Source organism: Acanthochromis polyacanthus, chromosome 3 (genome assembly GCF_021347895.1).
Source record: "Acanthochromis polyacanthus isolate Apoly-LR-REF ecotype Palm Island chromosome 3, KAUST_Apoly_ChrSc, whole genome shotgun sequence".
NCBI classification, from domain to species: domain Eukaryota; kingdom Metazoa; phylum Chordata; class Actinopteri; family Pomacentridae; genus Acanthochromis; species Acanthochromis polyacanthus.
This window is the reverse complement of record NC_067115.1, coordinates 24,845,792-24,863,252: the sequence shown is the minus strand read 5'-3', so window position 1 is coordinate 24,863,252 and position 17,461 is coordinate 24,845,792. Positions and strand designations below refer to the sequence as shown.

Here is a 17,461-nt window from a genome sequence, read left to right as displayed (position 1 = left end):
TTTACAACACATTTTCCCTTCTCTCAAACACACCCTGTCTTCCCAACACACACACACACACACTCATTCTGTCAGCAACACACAAACTCACAGACCCACACACACACTATTACACACACACACACTCCTGTTCTCTTTGTCACACACTCCTTGCACACACTGTGCTCCCCCTCCCTCTCCTCATCTACACACACACACACACACACACACTGTCACGAACACACTCTCTCCCCCTCCCATCCCTCACACACACACACACACACTCCCTCCTCCTTCCTCTGCACTAGTACGCACACATACACAAACACACACACATATGCACACACACTACTCCCCCTCCCTCCCTCCCTCCCTCCCTCCCTCTCTCTCTCTCTCTCACTCACTCACTCACTCACACACACACACACACACCACAGAGCTGCTCCTTTCTCTCTCACGCTCTCCCCCCTCCCTGTGTGTGTGTGTGAGTGCCTTTCTCTCACACAATCACACACGAACGCGCACACTACACACAAGCGCGGGCCCGCACTTGCAGACACACACACGCACACAGACACACACACAGGGCAGCATTGACAGCATGTTAATATCCAACATTTTGCACAACTTTGTGAAACTGCAGCACATTCCTGAAAACTTTTGTTATTTACACTTTGTGAGAGGCAGCATCTCGTTTAAAGGTCTCTCTGGGTTTACCTGAAAAAGTAACAAGTGTGAAGTACACGCCGTGTCATTTCTGCTGCAATTGTGAGCTGTTTTTTTTTTTTTTGGTCTATCATTTTGTTGTTTTCTTCATCATATCACTCACTAACACAACCAAGAGGTAATTTCACTGTCAGACACAACAGACACAAACTCGTGCACGCGCGCTCACGCCTCTTTCGGCGCTGCTTTGTAAGGTGGAATTACCGTTGGCGCAAAAAAAAAACTCAAAAAACACGCTAGCAGGAGGCAAAACAACAGACTTTATCACGACATTTCGTTCATTTTGACGCTCGCGCGTTGACAAACTTGACAAATAACGCGTGGATATAACTTTAGCTCCATCAAAAACACCCTCACACATACATGCGCGCACACACCCACCCGAGTCTGGCTGTCATTGGGCAGCAAAACACCAACACGGAGCAGTTCTCCGCTACTAAACAGTGCCACGGTTAACGGTTTTCCTCACCCACGGAGCGGCGGTGTCGGTTTGACGCCCTCCCCGTCGCTGTCCAGGCAGTGTGGGTCCCGGTATTCGAAGAGCGAGCGTACGGTCTCCGCCATGTTCACGCCAGCAGTCGCCGATCTTCCGCCGCCTCGCCGTTCAGCCTCTCGCTCTGCTCTCCAGCCGCTCAACGGGCTCACACCAAGGTTATTCCAGCCGATCCCACCGCGGCCCGGCGGAGGGGTGCGCAGCGTGCGGCGGGCAACTAAACACTCCTCGCTGTGATCAAATCTCGTCTCATCACTCAGCGAAAACGGGACAAACGTTTGATTTTTTAAAACGTCGTGTAAATGTCCTCGCCGGACGGGAGTAAATATCAGGCTGCGTGTCATTTTTATTAAACGGGATGATGCTCGCCACCCCCGCGGATGAATGGACGCGCTCACCGAGCAGATGAAAAAAGTAGAGCGTTTCTAAGAGGAGTGATTAGCTCGCTAACTGAGAGGAGAAATTGGAAAGATACAGTAGTGGAGTATGAAGAAACCTTCCGGATAATTTTGTCTTTTAAACAGGAGAACAATTAACATAGCATGGGACACATTTAAAACGGAACCTTTGCTCTTGTTATTTTATCAACAGGTGGACAAAAATATTCTATTATCAAGACACAAGCATCGATCTCTCAATGAACATTATTGTCGATAATTTTTTATTTATTTACTTTGCCAGAAACAATAGTGTTACACATGACTTGAAATAGGTTGCAGTAGCTTTTAAATTAGCTTTGTACGGTTATGCACTAGTGTCAATAGAGAGCAGTGACTTTAAATCAATTTTTGACAGCTCTTTGTCACCTGTCAAAATAACTGAAATGTAGGTCTCAAAAGTATTTCAAGATGATATCAACAAGTATCAAAAGTAAGCATAAAAGTCACTTCAAGGGTAACAAAGAGCTTTGATTGTGACCCACATTTGCTTAATGTATCAGAATCAGTGACACTGACAAGTAGAAAAGTTAAAGTAGGATAAAAGAAGTGTTGGGAGAAGAAGCAAGTTTAGCAAAACAAAGCTTTCATGAAGAAATGAAAGTATTTGCAGTGTTATTCAAATAAGACAGTTGTACAAAATGTGCAAATTATTGGCCTGGTAATGTGCAATCTCACATGTGTACGTTACATACATGCATTACGCATAAGAGGTATAATTTATTGAATTAATATGTTATTTACAGTTTTTAAACACCAAATTTAATAAAAACCTGCTTACCACTCTTCATAGTAAGTCACAGAATACCAGCAGTGTTAGCTTTAGTGATGCAAAACCATCTACTGCGTGACATCATTTTATCCATCAAAAATCTGAATAATAAGGTTCTAATTGCTGAAAAAAAGAAGTATGACACCATCACACCACATTTTCTACAATAGCGTATGTTAACAGGTGATTAAAAATCAAATAACTTTGATATTCATAGAAATCTTTTTAATTAAATGCAACTTGGTAATTTGATGCTGGGTGTTTGTTACAGTAAATAAATGGAATAATTACAACTCACCACAAGTCGGAATTCAAGTGTTGAAAAAACACTCATGTCCTCTATAAAAATGCTATTAGTTTTTTGTGCTGTTTCACTATATAGTCCAAATTTTACCACATGCATTCAATCTACTGCACATTTCAGTGCTGTTTTATTAATAAGGCGTGTGTGGAAATTTTTCAGAATATTAAAACATAAGGTCTATGCTGGCCAGACACATGTGGCATACATTACATTACATTCCACGGGTTTGCAAACAAAATGCTAATCACACAATAGAATGCAATAGAACTGATTGGCCCTTTTCTTCACATCTACTTTACACACAGGTTTTGTTTCAAGACCTTGATTTCTGGAGTAAGTTGTTAGGATGAAAATACGTTTATTTACAGTGGAATACATGTCAAGGCACTGCCCCCTATATCAGTAATTGACCCCATTCTCTGTTAAACAACTCTGCAAGTCAATCATGTGATTAACTGAAAGGCAAATGTCAATTTCTGAAGCCAAAATAATAATAATTTTCGAAACCACAGTCAATCATGACACAGTATTGTTGCCATGTGAATATGTTTCCATTTTATGAAAATAACATGCAATAAGTGCACACATTTTTAACACATGATGCATACATGTTTATATGCTTCATCATACAAATGCAAAATCGTGAACTGAGAAAATGCTTCAGAGATATCATGTCTGGATATTGCCACGTTGTTCACACAAATCTATCATTTTTATTGACAATCTGCAGAGAATAGTGCAGTAGTATCCAAGAAGTATTACAAGAATGTGTGTTGATATATTACGTATTATTTGTCTCAGGGCCTTTTGGGTGTTGTGTAAATGTTTCCACATTGCATTCATCAGTAATTATAGATTCAATATCTGTACTCCACTAAAAGCAAAAGCCTCCTTTGAAGTTTAAAGATACAGGGGACATAAATCAGTGTACAGTGTCCATACAAAGAATTCTTCTTTAATTGCTTGCCAACACTGAATCATGGTCCATAGCATTTATTTTTTTTTGACAAGAATTTTTTTAAAAAGAGTCTTTCACGTAAAACAAAAACAACAACAAAACAATCACATAAAAAAATCACAAAATAATGTCAATTTATTAAAATTAGGTAATTGTACAATTAGTAACCCCTTTTAAAGTGACTCACCTAACTTCATACAGGTGCAGCCATTTGATGCTAGAAGTCACACAATTAGTGAAATGGAGATCACTTGATTGATTGTAGTATAGAGACACCAGTATCTGGAACATCCAGTCACTGGTAAATCAGAATTCCTGGCTATAACTACCCTATGAAGACAAAAAAACACTCCAAGCTACTCTGTATAAAAGCTTTAGAAAAGCACAAGTCATGACGGGACGCAAGAAAATATCCAAGTCTTTGAATATCCCTTGGAGTACAGTTAAATCCATCATTTAGAAATGGAAAAAGAAAGAGCCTTTTTTGTGTAAATTCTTGTCAAAAAGCCTAATTTAATTGACCATTCAATGTTTTAAAGCATTTAAAGGTGAAAACTTGTAAGGTGGAGCTATTTTTTTCATAAGCTCTATACCCTATTCATGAAAGGGGAAACACAACGGAGACATTCAAGGATGAATTCAGCTTGGTCTGGTGTACAAAATGCAATTTGCTTTTTTTTTCTCCCCAAACCAGCAAATGCCATCAGCAACCTAAATATTACGAAAATCGCGCGATAGCTTGTGAAATCGCGTGAGAGCTCGCGCCAAAACCGGCGATTTCGCGAGCTATCGCGCGATTTCGGAACGAGATTTGCTTTCTAGCATCCTGAGATTTAGATAAAGACCACAACAAAGAGCGATCGCCAGGTAATGTGGAGGTTTTCTTTCACTTCTCATCTCTAGTATGTTGTGGGACACTCATTGAGACTATCTGAGCCGGTCAGTGCGGGAACAAAAGCACGTTAGGGTGGACTTTGACGCGGGGGGGCAAGTTGCCGCATACTTTTCGCTAGCTGAGCTGCTAGCTGAGCTGCTAAGCTGCCTGCCTGGCTAAATACTGGAGCTATGTCGAAAATTAATTTCTCCATCACTCACATGTATGAAATGACATATGAAAACAGACCCCAGGTTGAAAAAAACCGAAGCTCCCCTTTAACTGGAACTGTGCACATAAAATGATGCATGTGTCACCTATGTATTATCCTAAACACATTTGTGTCAGTGTAAAAATGGCAAAAATCTATGGTACACCCTATCTAGCATTAGCAGACCACACTAAGGAAAGAGACTGCTATTTGAAAGACGCAATGATATCACTCTGAATACTCTCCACATATGTGGACTGATGCCTCTTGTAAATTTAAGTCTTTCTATGCATATGTCAAGGCTGTGACCTATTGCAGCTCACCTTGCTGCATGATAGAAGACACATTCTGAATACATAAAATATTTGTCTATTGATTTACATTTCATTTTTCAATTGGTCTAGTTATCAAGAGGCTGGTCTCCAGGCAGACTAATCTAGGACCCATTACCAGTTTCTCAACTGGAGGGCACCCACATGAGAGGCAGAGAACATGCAAATACAGTGTTGATAAAATTCTGTCAAACTCTACAGTGGATTGTTTGGGTAGGCCGTCTGGAGATTCAAGCCAATGGACTTATACTGGAATGTATGCCATTTAACACATAAAAAATTAAATTGTAGGCTGGAAAGAAGAAAATAAACCTAGCAAACTGTGGCACCTAAGTAAAAAAAAAAAAAGACTTCATTAGTGGGCTAACAAAGTGGTCATCTGAGGTATCAGATGTCACAGAAAAAGTTTTGTTCATTTCATTTTCTGCACAGACAGAAGTAGGTGGTAACTGTAGACTTCCCAAGCCTCGAATGGACACGAAACTCTTATGTATTGTCAGCACAAGGGATATTAATAAGACAACTCCTAAAAGGGAATTCACAGTGTACCTAAAGAACCAGCAGGTTCTTCTGCTTTGCTGCTCAGCAGGGCTAAATTAAAGCTTTTATGCATTTTCATAAGAGTTTCACAAATGTCCAATAAATAGTAGCAAACTCTTTTTCTATGCCAAATGTTCCAGCTGATTAATGGGTCAAATTAAACTGTGGTACTGAAATTAGGTCTGATAAACACATAAAACAACTAACAAATTTACGATCAAACCAACTCAATGTCATTCTATCATTTAATCAAGAAGGTTTTACATGCATTGCCATCTATACAGTGCAATATGGCAGGCAAACCATCATTTAAAACTAAAATATCCCTTCACGTCCCTTTAATTTCTTCCTTTCACAAAACTTCTCCCTCAATCACCATCACCACAATGCTCAACAAGTTTTAAAAGCAGCGTTTTGGTGCTGCTATGCAAAAATTGCTCAGACGGGGACAGAGCAAAACTCACAAATGTAGGCAGAACAACAGAGCACTGATTCCAGAGATGTAATTAACATTCAAGCTAACCTGTTAATTTACACTAATTTACTGATTTCAAGTCTTCATGGAGTTACATACAGCATATACAAGCAACTGGGAAACATTCCTATGTCTTACAAGGTTTTAAGCTCCATTTCGAGCACCTGCACCACAATCAGCACTGTCTTCATGTCAATAAATTTCAAAATTTGTCTTCAGCCAGAAGACAGGATTAAAAATCTACCTCTAACAATCAACATGAGTAAACAAACTCCAACCCATGTCCTCTACAGATCCCAACCACAAACAAAAATCCAAACTCATTGAACTATGCAACCTCCCAAAACTACAACTTTAAAGCAAAGTTCTTCTTAAAGCAAACAGCAAACACTGAAATGTATAAATTTGACTTAGATGAAGAGTGTTTTAATCACTACAAGTGACACAGGCAACAAATTCTCAAAATTTCTCACTCTAGAATAGAAAACTCTACAAAACATTGTATGGCCCTGCCCCAATTTTGTTTCAGCCCAGCTCTGAAGCGTTTAACAATGGAAGGGGACCACACATAGTCCTTAAATAAATGCTTAAGGTTTTCCTTAAATAGATGAAAAACAAATAGAGTATACAAATGAGCCGATAAGTAGTGTAAGCAATGTCTTTATGGATGGTATGGACTCTGTGAGTCCAAACCCAATCTCCGAACTTACAGACTCAGTGACTTTAGGATGCGTTTTTTTAAGTTTGTGAGGGTTCACGGGTGTCCTATTGTCAAATTGCCAGTTGCAGGAGGGCTCTAGTGCAGACTTTTCAACAATATTGTGCCTTTTCTGTGAGTACACTTATCTGCAGACTTTCCTCAGGGTATTGCCTGTGGTCCATGGCCAAATTGGTGGCATACAAACATGGCTGTCCTGAACCCTGAGTTGGTATTTACATACGTTCATGACTTTCCTGATTTTAGCATTTGCTAAAAATCACCGTAATGCCACAAAAAGCGAGTGATCAACTGAGAAGCTAATCAAATTGTGAATGAGACATGAGTCCAAATTCACCTTTTTAAATGACAATGTATTGATTCTTAGCAACTTCTTCTGAAGGCAAGTCTTGTTTCACCTTTTTTTAAACCATTCAAGCCTTTTTACACTAAGCACTACAGCTGTGACATCAGTTAAGTATGTGAATGTTTAGTGCTTCGGCCTTAGGGTTAACATTGGGACTGTTCCAACGACTTCGTTCCACCATCTGACTTCACGGATCAAAAGAAAGAGCACAGTCAACCAGAGAGAAGACAGAACCAAGCCTGGAGCCATCACACTCACAACCACAAACGATGGAGTTTGACTAAGGTTTCCTTGCAATGAATCCAGGGAAGACCTTGAATTTGATAGGCATTATCTCAGCTGGATCTTGGGACTTTTTAATAGTTACGCTACATTATAAACTTGAGATGTTGAAGTTTAAGAAGTCTTAGGAGACAAAAATGTCAGACTTTAGTTATATAAGGTAATGAAATACAATTTATTCTTTTAACATGGTCAAGTATTCATGTTTTTTGAAATATGAAATGTTGTATAAAATCTTGTTTCAGTTAGGCTGATTTAGATTTGTTCATTTATTGTACTGGTAGATCAGTGGATTGCTCCTTCTAGGTAGGGTTAAGTTGTTGCCCAAAGTAAAGGAGTTTAGGTGTCTCAGAATCTTGAGACACTGCATAAGTGACATGAAAACTAAGCGCGAGATAGACAGACATATTAGTGCAACGTCACTGGTACTATAGGTACTGTTGTACCAGACCAAGGCAAAGCTTGTGATTTACCATTGGTTTCTTGTGTCAAACCTTAACTATGGCCGTGAGATTTTGGTAGCAATAGAAAGAATCCGGTTGCAGACACCAGGGGCCAAAATGAGCCCAGCATGGCCTTGCTTAGCATTAGAGAAATGTTGAAGAGCTCGGACATTCAGAGGGAGCTCGGAGTAGACTTGCTGCTTCTTTAGTCGAGAGTCAGAGTCAGCGGAGGTGTTTCGGGTGTCTGATTAGGATGCCTCCTCGGTGCCTTCCTTTGGAGGTTCTTTGGGCCTCTCTCCCCAAATGGAGAAGACCCTAGGCCAGACCCAAAACTCACTGAAGGGATTATATATCACATCTGGCCTGGGAATGCCTTGGATTCCCAAGGAGGAGCTGGAAAACTGGGTACAGTGACATCTGAAGTACCCGGCTTAGCCTGCTGTGACCACAATCACACCCTAGCAATGGCATGTTGTTTAAACCTTTGTCTTACTCATTAAAATTTCTAATTTTATTAATCCTTTGGTAGTTCTTTAAAAGTTTTTCTCAGTTAAATTTTTTAATTTGAAAATACAACTGCTACATCCGGAGTTAGCGCAATTTTGAAAGTGTAAGAGTAGGGACTGAATTCCATATTAACCATCATCATGAACGCAGTTTTTGTTTTAGTGAACAAAAGGACTTTATATATATATATATATATATATGAAAGACAAATGGCTTGTTTCTATCATGAGATTTTCCTTTAAACTACTTATCTCCTGGTTAACTCAGAATGCCCAATTAGCCATTAGCTGGAAGGTGGTGGATAGTTTAATGCAGAATCCAAGGAGAACAAAAGTTCATTTTTAAGGTAAGACAGCTCACAGCTTCATTAAACGTTTATGAGGAGACAAGTTTATTTAGTTGTGCAAATATTTTTTGGGCTGTGTGATTAATACTTAAGTGATCATCATGTGTTTCTGTGTATGGCTTTGAATGAAAAGAGCATAACATTTTGAATGTTTGTATTTTTCCAGAGGGGAAAAATGGCTGTTTGTTTCTATGATCTCAGGTGACTGATGTATAATACTGAAAAACATCCCTAACTAACATGACCTTCTCCTGAATGTTTTGCCTTTATAAACTACATTTTCATACAGTTGCAAATGTAATATCCAGATTCAGTGCATTTGTGCAATTTAACATACTGCTGACATCACTTGTGTGAAAGGAGCCTCTTCTTTTAATCCTGTTTGGCTTTTTCTGGTAATGGGACACGCTTCATTTTTCGATACCTGAACCAACTTTATGTAGTCTCTTGTTGACATTATCACTGCTATATTTTATATTTCTCACTGGAATTCAATGCATCATGTTACGGTAGCTTACCAGAACAGATAAATATGGTTACAGTGGAGTGTGGTTACAAAAAAAAAATGCAAGGATTAGTGTTGCATGCAAATTTCCCTCTAGTTTGAAGCAAGTTGCTGTAAAATTCAAAACACTTAAACTGTCCAAGTATATATGTTTTTTAAATTTCTCGTGTGACTGCCTAAACTCTTTAGGCATGTATTACTAAATCACTGGATACTCCACTGAGGTTAAGGTACTTGGTACTTGCGGATTTCTCTGAATAACTTCTGAAGACCTCCTCTGAGGACATTTTCGACCTTTTTAGTATGTTCTAATGTTGTTTTTAAACATTTTAAAAGACACATCATTAGCAAAGAAAGCAGTCAGCACTATGGCTGAGCATTTGTACCTTGAAACTGCAGTGTAAAGGCAAGTCATGCTTTCTGTGTCCTCAAGGTTATATATGATGGAAATTTTGTCGTCCATCCAAGTCCGCTTAGACTGTCTGCATTGAACCCAAAATTTGTGATCCTGCAGACTGTCGGCACTACAAACACTGCACATCGGCAGGAAAGCAAGTAGTGTTTTAAACAAATGCTTGGTACCTTTATAATTCATCATTAAGAAATATAATTGAAATTGTCACTGCTGGACTTTGGAAGAGTTTCAATTGTATGAGCTTTCCCTCAGCAGTGCCCCAACACAGTATGAAGTTGGAATTTCTCTAGATATCCTGTGCTATGTTCACACACTTCTCCCTGTACACTTCAATAACAACTATGGATATGACGCTACAGCGAAATACGTAACCTGCTGCTTTTTCTCGTGTGCTTTTCTGTGTTAGATGCAACTGACCACATAGCAGATCGGTGTGGCCTTATTTCTGTATGAACAGAGCCACGTCTGCAGTCCGCCTATTGGTCTGCGTACACGAACACGGACAGCATGAATTGGCCTTAAGGATAATTATTTCAGAAAAACAGATTCAGACTGCCAGGCTTTCATTTAAAGGGCAAATCATGCCTTGGAGATCCACATGCACAGACCAATTTGGACTTTGACAGTGGACGTGCACATCGTTGTCTTCATACTATAACAGATATACATTGGCCTGCTGTGCAGATGGGCACATTTGGCACATTATTGTATGCAGGAAAACACATGGGGCTCTTGTGGATGTTTATGAAGAGCTGGCTGTGACTTTATACTTACTGTAATCCAGGATATAATGGCTACTTACAGGCTGGCCTGTAGGACCACGTCAATGTCATTTTTCCCGAGGTATGCTGAGTACAATGGATAGACAATAGGACAAGATTTCTGGAGAGTTTGGAACTGCTCACCATGTTTGGATATGTACAAATCAAAACCCCTCCAAAGTCTGACATCGATAGCTTTAATTAAAACTCTTTTATCGATTAAGTACAGAGGTGTGGATGATGGGGAATCTCCTCGAACAGCCTCTCCTCATAGCAAGCATTTGCTTAAAGTACCATTTGTTGTCCTGGTGCATGTGCAGCATAGACAGCAGATTTTGAGCTGCACATGAATGTCTTCAAACTGGTTGGGTAGATGAAGAAATGTATGTTATGTGTACTCTTGCAGACCCTTGTGAACAAGCAGACAGCACGAATTGGCCTTTAGCAACCAACCAGGCCAATGTGCAGGGTGGTACTTTTGTATCATTCTTCTCCTTCAGAATCTGGTTCCAGTTAGGTTAGGGCGGATTTATTCCAATGCTACATCTTACCTTTGTGTAGGATCACATAGTTTTACAGTGCTTGAGCAGAGTCTTACGTGAGCTGATGTGCTTGAGCAGCACTGAGTACTGGAGGAGTGGATAGTGGATAGAAGCAAGGACTCAGTAGATCTGCACCCTCTAGCAAGAGCAATGGTGTGCAGTTACATCTAAGCCATTTTAAGGCATGAAGGGATCATTTTCAGAGAAAAACCTTTCAAAGGTATACTTTTGATATGTAGAGATGAGGTTTGAGGGTTTACCTGACAGCAGGTTTGCACAGTCTTGAGACAAACATTATTTTACCTGGAATCATAGGTTTCGGCCTCAATTGTAGCAGTTTTTAGCATTCAGTCCAAGTGGCTGATAAAATCTGAAGCATTCACATTCACTAGTTATAGTACAGTGCCTTGTGAAAGTATTCGTCCCCCTTGAACTTTTCAACCTTTCGCCACATTTCAGGCTTCAAACATAAAATTTATTTATTTTTTAATTTTTTGTCAAGAATCAACAACAATTGGGACACAATCGTGAAGTGGAACGAAATTTATTAGATATTTTAAACTTTTTTAACAAATAAAAACCTGAAAAGTGGGGCGTGCAATATTATTCGGCCCCCTTGCATTAATACTTTGTAGCGCCACCTTTTGCTGCAATTACAGCTGCAAGTCGCTTGGGGTATGTCTCTATCAGTTTTGCACATCGAGAGACTGAAATTCTTGCCCATTCTTCCTTGCAAAACAGCTCGAGCTCAGTAAGGTTGGATGGAGAGCGTTTGTGAACAGCAGTCTTCAGCTCTGCCCACAGATTCTCCATTGGATTCAGGTCTGGACTTTGACTTGGCCATTCTAACACCTGGATACGTTTATTTGTGAACCATTCCATTGTAGATTTGGCTTTATGTTTTGGATCATTGTCCTGTTGGAAGATAAATCTCCGTCCCAGTCTCAGGTCTTTTGCAGACTCCAACAGGTTTTCTTCCAGAATGGTCCTGTATTTGGCTCCATTCATCTTCCCATCAATTTTAACCATCTTCCCTGTCCCTGCTGAAGAAAAGCAGGCCCAAACCATGAGGCGGCCACCACCATGTTTGACAGTGGGGATGGTGTGTTCAGGGTGATGAGCTGTGTTGCTTTTACGCCAAACATATCGTTTTGCATTGTGGCCAAAAAGTTCAGTTTTGGTTTCATCTGACCAGAGCACCTTCTTCCACATGTTTGGTGTGTCTCCCAGGTGGCTTGTGGCAAACTTCAGACGAGACTTTTTATGGATATCTTTGAGAAATGGCTTTCTTCTTGCCACTCTTCCATAAAGGCCAGATTTGTGCAGTGTACGACTGATTGTTGTCCTATGGACAGACTCTCCCACCTCAGCTGTAGATCTCTGCAGTTCATCCAGAGTGATCATGGGCCTCTTGGCTGCATCTCTGATCAGTCTTCTCCTTGTTCGAGATGAAAGTTTAGAGGGACGGCCGGGTCTTGGTAGATTTGCAGTGGTCTGTCTTAGGACCGATACTTTTCACATTATACATGCTTCCTTTAGGCAATATTATTAGGAAGCATTGTATTAACTTCCATTGTTATGCAGATGACACACAATTGTATTTATCTATGAAGCCAGATGAAACTGATCAGTTAGCTAGACTGCAAGATTGTCTTAAGGACATTAAAACCTGGATGACTTTTAACTTCCTACTGCTAAATTCAGACAAAACTGAAGTCATTGTATTTGGCCCCAAACATCTTAGAAACTCGCTTTCCAAGCAAATAGTTACTCTGGATGGCATCACATTGGCCTCCAGTACTACTGTGAGGAATCTTGGAGTTATTTTTGACCAGGACATGTCCTTTAACTCACACATAAAGCAAGTCTGTAGGACTTCCTTTTTTCACCTGCGTAATATTGTAAAAATCAGGAACATTCTGTCTCAGAGTGATGCAGAAAAATTAGTTCATGCTTTTGTTACTTCCAGGCTTGACTATTGCAATTCCTTATTATCGGGTTGTCCAAATAGCTCTCTCAAACATCTACAGTTGATCCAAAACGCTGCTGCGAGAGTACTGACAGGAGTTAGCAAAAGAGATCATATTTCCCCTATACTTGCTTCTCTTCACTGGCTTCCTGTTAAATCCAGAATAGAATTTAAAATCCTTCTTCTGACATATAAAGCTCTTAATAACCAATCTCCATCATATCTTAAAGATCTGATAGTACCTTATTATCCTAGTAGAACTCTTCGCTCTCAAGCTGCAGGCTTACTTGTTGTTCCTAGAATTTCTAAAAGTAGAATGGGAGGCAGAGCCTTCAGTTATCAGGCGCCTCTCCTGTGGAACCTGCTCCCAGTTTGGGTTCGGGAGGCAGACACCCTCTCTATTTTTAAGACCAGGCTTAAAACGTTCCTTTTTGACAAATATTATAGTTGGGGCTGACTGGGTGACCCACAGGGGTTCGGCTTGTGTCTTCATTTGCACAGCTGACTCCCTCTTGGACGTCCCTTCGTTCTGCCTCTAGTCATGCTGCTATAGGCCTAGGCTGCTGGGGGACTTTTCTTGACGCACTGAGCCCTTCTCTATCTACCTTTACATTTAATATGTATACCGTTATTGCAGTACATTCACTCTGTTTCCCCCTGTGCTATTTCTCTGAGTGTCCCTGGTCCCAGAGCTGGATGCTTCAGATCTGCGGTTGATGTTCCACCAGCTGGTCCAGTCTCCACCATGTCCACTGTGGGATGCTGCTGCTGACCTTCCTCCAGCCCTCTGCTTCCAACTCCCTTTTTCACCAGTCAACTCTGCATTGCCTTCACTATACTGTTATGCTAACTTACATACTGTTTGAATTTTACTGCTAGCTATATATGGAGTATGTTTAATGTCAGAGCCGTACATCTTAATTACATCATAAGAGTAAATTATGAGTCAGTTTTCAATGTTAGCTTATACTTTGTGTCACATATCCTGTCATGCATGTATCCAAATGTGTGTTGTGTTTTCCTTGCTTTCCCACCCCTCCCTCTTCTCCCATCCCTCCCTCTTGCCCTCTTCTGTCCTTCTCAACCCGCCCGGCCAGCAGGCAGATGGGTCCCCCCTATATAGAGCCGGGTTCTGCTCGAGGTTTCTTCTCTATTAAAAGGGTGTTTTTCCTTGCCACTGTCGCCTTTGGGCTTGCTCTGGGGGTCAGGCATTTGGGTTCTGTAAAGCGTCTTGAGACGAGTTGACTGTAATTGACGCTATATAAATAAAATTGAATTGAATTGAATTGAGGGCTGCTCAGCGGCGTAGTGGTTAGCACTTTCGCCTTGCAGCAAGAAGATCCCTGGTTCGAATCCCGGGGTGGGCCTGGGATCTTTCTGCATGGAGTTTACATGTTCTCCCTGAGCATGCGTGGGTTTTCTCTGGGCACTCCGGCTTCCTCCCACAGTCCAAAAACATGCTGAGGTTAATTGATGACTCTAAATTGCCCGTAGGTGTGAATGTGAGTGTGATTGTTCGTCTATGTATGTAGCCCTGCGACAGACCGGCGACCTGTCCTGGGTGTCCCCTGCCTTCGCCTGAATCAGCTGGGATAGGCTCCAGCACCCCCCGCGACCCTAGTGAGGATAAAGCGGTGTGTAGAGGATGGATGGATGGATGAATTGAATTGAATTGAATTGGTCTGATACTCCTTCCATTTCAATATGATTGCTTGCACAGTGCTCCTTGAGATGTTTAAAGCTTGGGAAATCTTTTTGTATCCAAATCCGGCTTTAAACTTCTCCACAACAGTATCTCGGACCTGCCTGGTGTGTTCCTTGGTCTTCATGATGCTCTCTGCACTTTAAACAGAACCCTGAGACTATCACAGAGCAGGTGCATTTATATGGAGACTTGATTACACACAGGTGGATTCTATTTATCATCATCAGTCATTTAGGACAACATTGGATCATTCAGAGATCCTCACTGAACTTCTGGAGTGAGTTTGCTGCACTGAAAGTAAAGGGGCCGAATAATATTGCACGCCCCACTTTTCAGTTTTTTATTTGTTAAAAAAGTATAAAATATCCAATAAATTTCATTGACATTGACAAAAAATTAAAATTTTATATCTTTATGATTGAAGCCTGAAATGTGGCGAAAGGTTGAAAAGTTCAAGGGGGCTGAATACTTTCACAAGGCACTGTATATCATAGATGTGACCTGGACTAATACCCAGGCCGCTCCAAAGTTGAGCCAAATAGTTACTTTATTTTTGAACAAGTTAAAAGAAATAAAATTCAAACAAACAAGGGAAGTTAAAACATACAGACCAGCTGCGTCTCCACTGCACCTGTTAACCTGCACTGAGCCCCCAGTGAATGCTGCTGAAAAACTGGCCTTTGGCTGAACTTAACTGCCAACCCCTGCTGCAGGCCGGCTGCATATTTTTCACCGAACTTGCTCCAAAAGCTTAAATGAGACACTTTATTTATAGACAATGATGAAAATCCTGCACTGGTGGAATATTTGGAGCCACTTGACAAATAGTAAAGTAGAAATCCTGCGACACACAGGAGGACGTGAGTCATCAAGAAACTTAAAAATGATGCACAGCCGAGATAAGACAGACGAAGAAGGATGTGAGAAAAAATGTATGGAGATCTGGGAGCTGCTGAATGAGTTCAGTTTAATTGTAATTCTGCTCTGTTTGCGTGTGCACACTATCATGAACACTTCATCACCCGCACCAATACCCTCAATAAGTGTGTGTGTGTGTGTGTGTGTGTGTGTGTGTGTGTGTGTGTGTGCATTCACGTACACACAAACATGCAAATACATGCACACACATATGCACTCACAGTCACACACAGCTACACAATCCTGAGTGAAGACAAACATTCACATGCACGTGCGAGCTGTGCACATGTACAGCAACACACAGTTATACAACCCTCACAAACCACACACACACACACACACACACACACACACACACACACACACAGTTCCAATAAAGGACACACACCCTCTTCCACAACACACACACACACACACACACACACACACACACACACACACACACACACACACACACACACTGCATTCATTTCCCTTTCATTCAGCACAGGCACATATTGTGCTGCTGCAACACCACACACATACACACACACACACACACACACACACACACACACTGTGTATTCCTATCCTTGTGGGGACCTACCATTGACTCCCATTCATATCTAACCCCTAACCCTTACCCTAACCCAGACCAAAACAATGCCTAACCCTAAAGAAACGTTTTTGCACTTTTACTTTTTTCAGTAACAACAACATAGCCAAGAAAACACTGTTTAAACTTGTGGGGACCGAAATGAGGTCCCCACAAGTGACATTGTTTTTGGTTTTCCTACAGTTGTGGGGACATTTGGTCCCCACAAGTATAGTCAGCACCTGAACACACACACACACACACACACACACACACACACACACACACACACCATTTGCAGAGCTTGCTCCTAGCTCTCCCCACACACACACCCCTCCCCCTGTATCTCTGTCAGACACACACACACACACACACACACACACACAGGCATACAGAGTCACACAAACACACACAAGTACATGCACATTCCCTCCTACGCAGGCGCACTCACACACACAGCCACACACACACACACACACACACTCACACACACACATACACACACACATTCCCTCTTTCCTTTCACACAAACACACACATACGGACACATCTCCCCTGTACACCCCTCCCCCACTCTCTCTGTCACACACACACACACACACACACACACACACACACACACACACACACACACACACATGTACACACACGTACACACACACATGCACACGCAAACATGTACATGTCCTCTCTCTCTCTCTCTTCGTCGCTCACTCATTCACTCACTCACACACAAACACACACACACACACACACACACACACACATTCCCTCTCTTGCTCTGCCTCACTCAGTCACTCACTCACACAGGAACACACGACTGTGGGCACAATCGCACACAAACACACACCCGCGCACGCACCAAGCACACACACACCCACACACACACACACACACACACACACTGTCTCCTGCTTGCTCTCTCTCCGCTCCCTCCCTCTGTCTCTCTGTCTGTCTCTCTCTGTCTGTCTCACACTCTCTCTCTTTCCTGCCCTCTCTCCCCTTCTCTTTTTTCATCTCACTGTCTCTCTCAGACACACATACACCCACATGCACACAAATGTGCAAGCACACACAGACACATGCGCACAAGCACACAGAGACACACACCCATTTTCTCTCAGTCTCGTTCTCTCTCTCTCTCGCTGGAACACACACACATTTTCTCTCTTGCTTGGTGCACTCAGTAACATACAGCAGATATACACTAGTTTATCTTTATATATATATATATATATATATATATATATGTACACACACACACACACACACATACACACACACACCTCCCCCTTTTCCACAGGCATCCTGGCTGCCACTCCTTCCCTA

The 17,461-nt window shown here is 41.4% G+C and overlaps 1 protein-coding gene across 4 annotated transcripts in view; it reads right to left on the bottom strand.

Moving 5' to 3' along the window:
- The window catches only part of si:dkey-117m1.4 (uncharacterized), a 22,707-nt gene extending 21,331 nt beyond the window's left edge, over positions 1-1,376 (bottom strand). Inside the window, exon 1 of one of the 4 annotated variants that reach the window (XM_022206825.2) lies at positions 1,175-1,376. In XM_022206825.2, coding sequence (XP_022062517.1) covers positions 1,175-1,269 — 95 coding nt within the window. In that variant the 5' untranslated portion in view covers positions 1,270-1,376. The remainder of the gene's footprint in view (positions 1-1,174) is intronic. The other 3 variants (XM_022206824.2, XM_022206823.2, XM_022206826.2) reach the window with 3 other exon arrangements.
- Between the last annotated feature and the right edge of the window lie 16,085 nt (positions 1,377-17,461).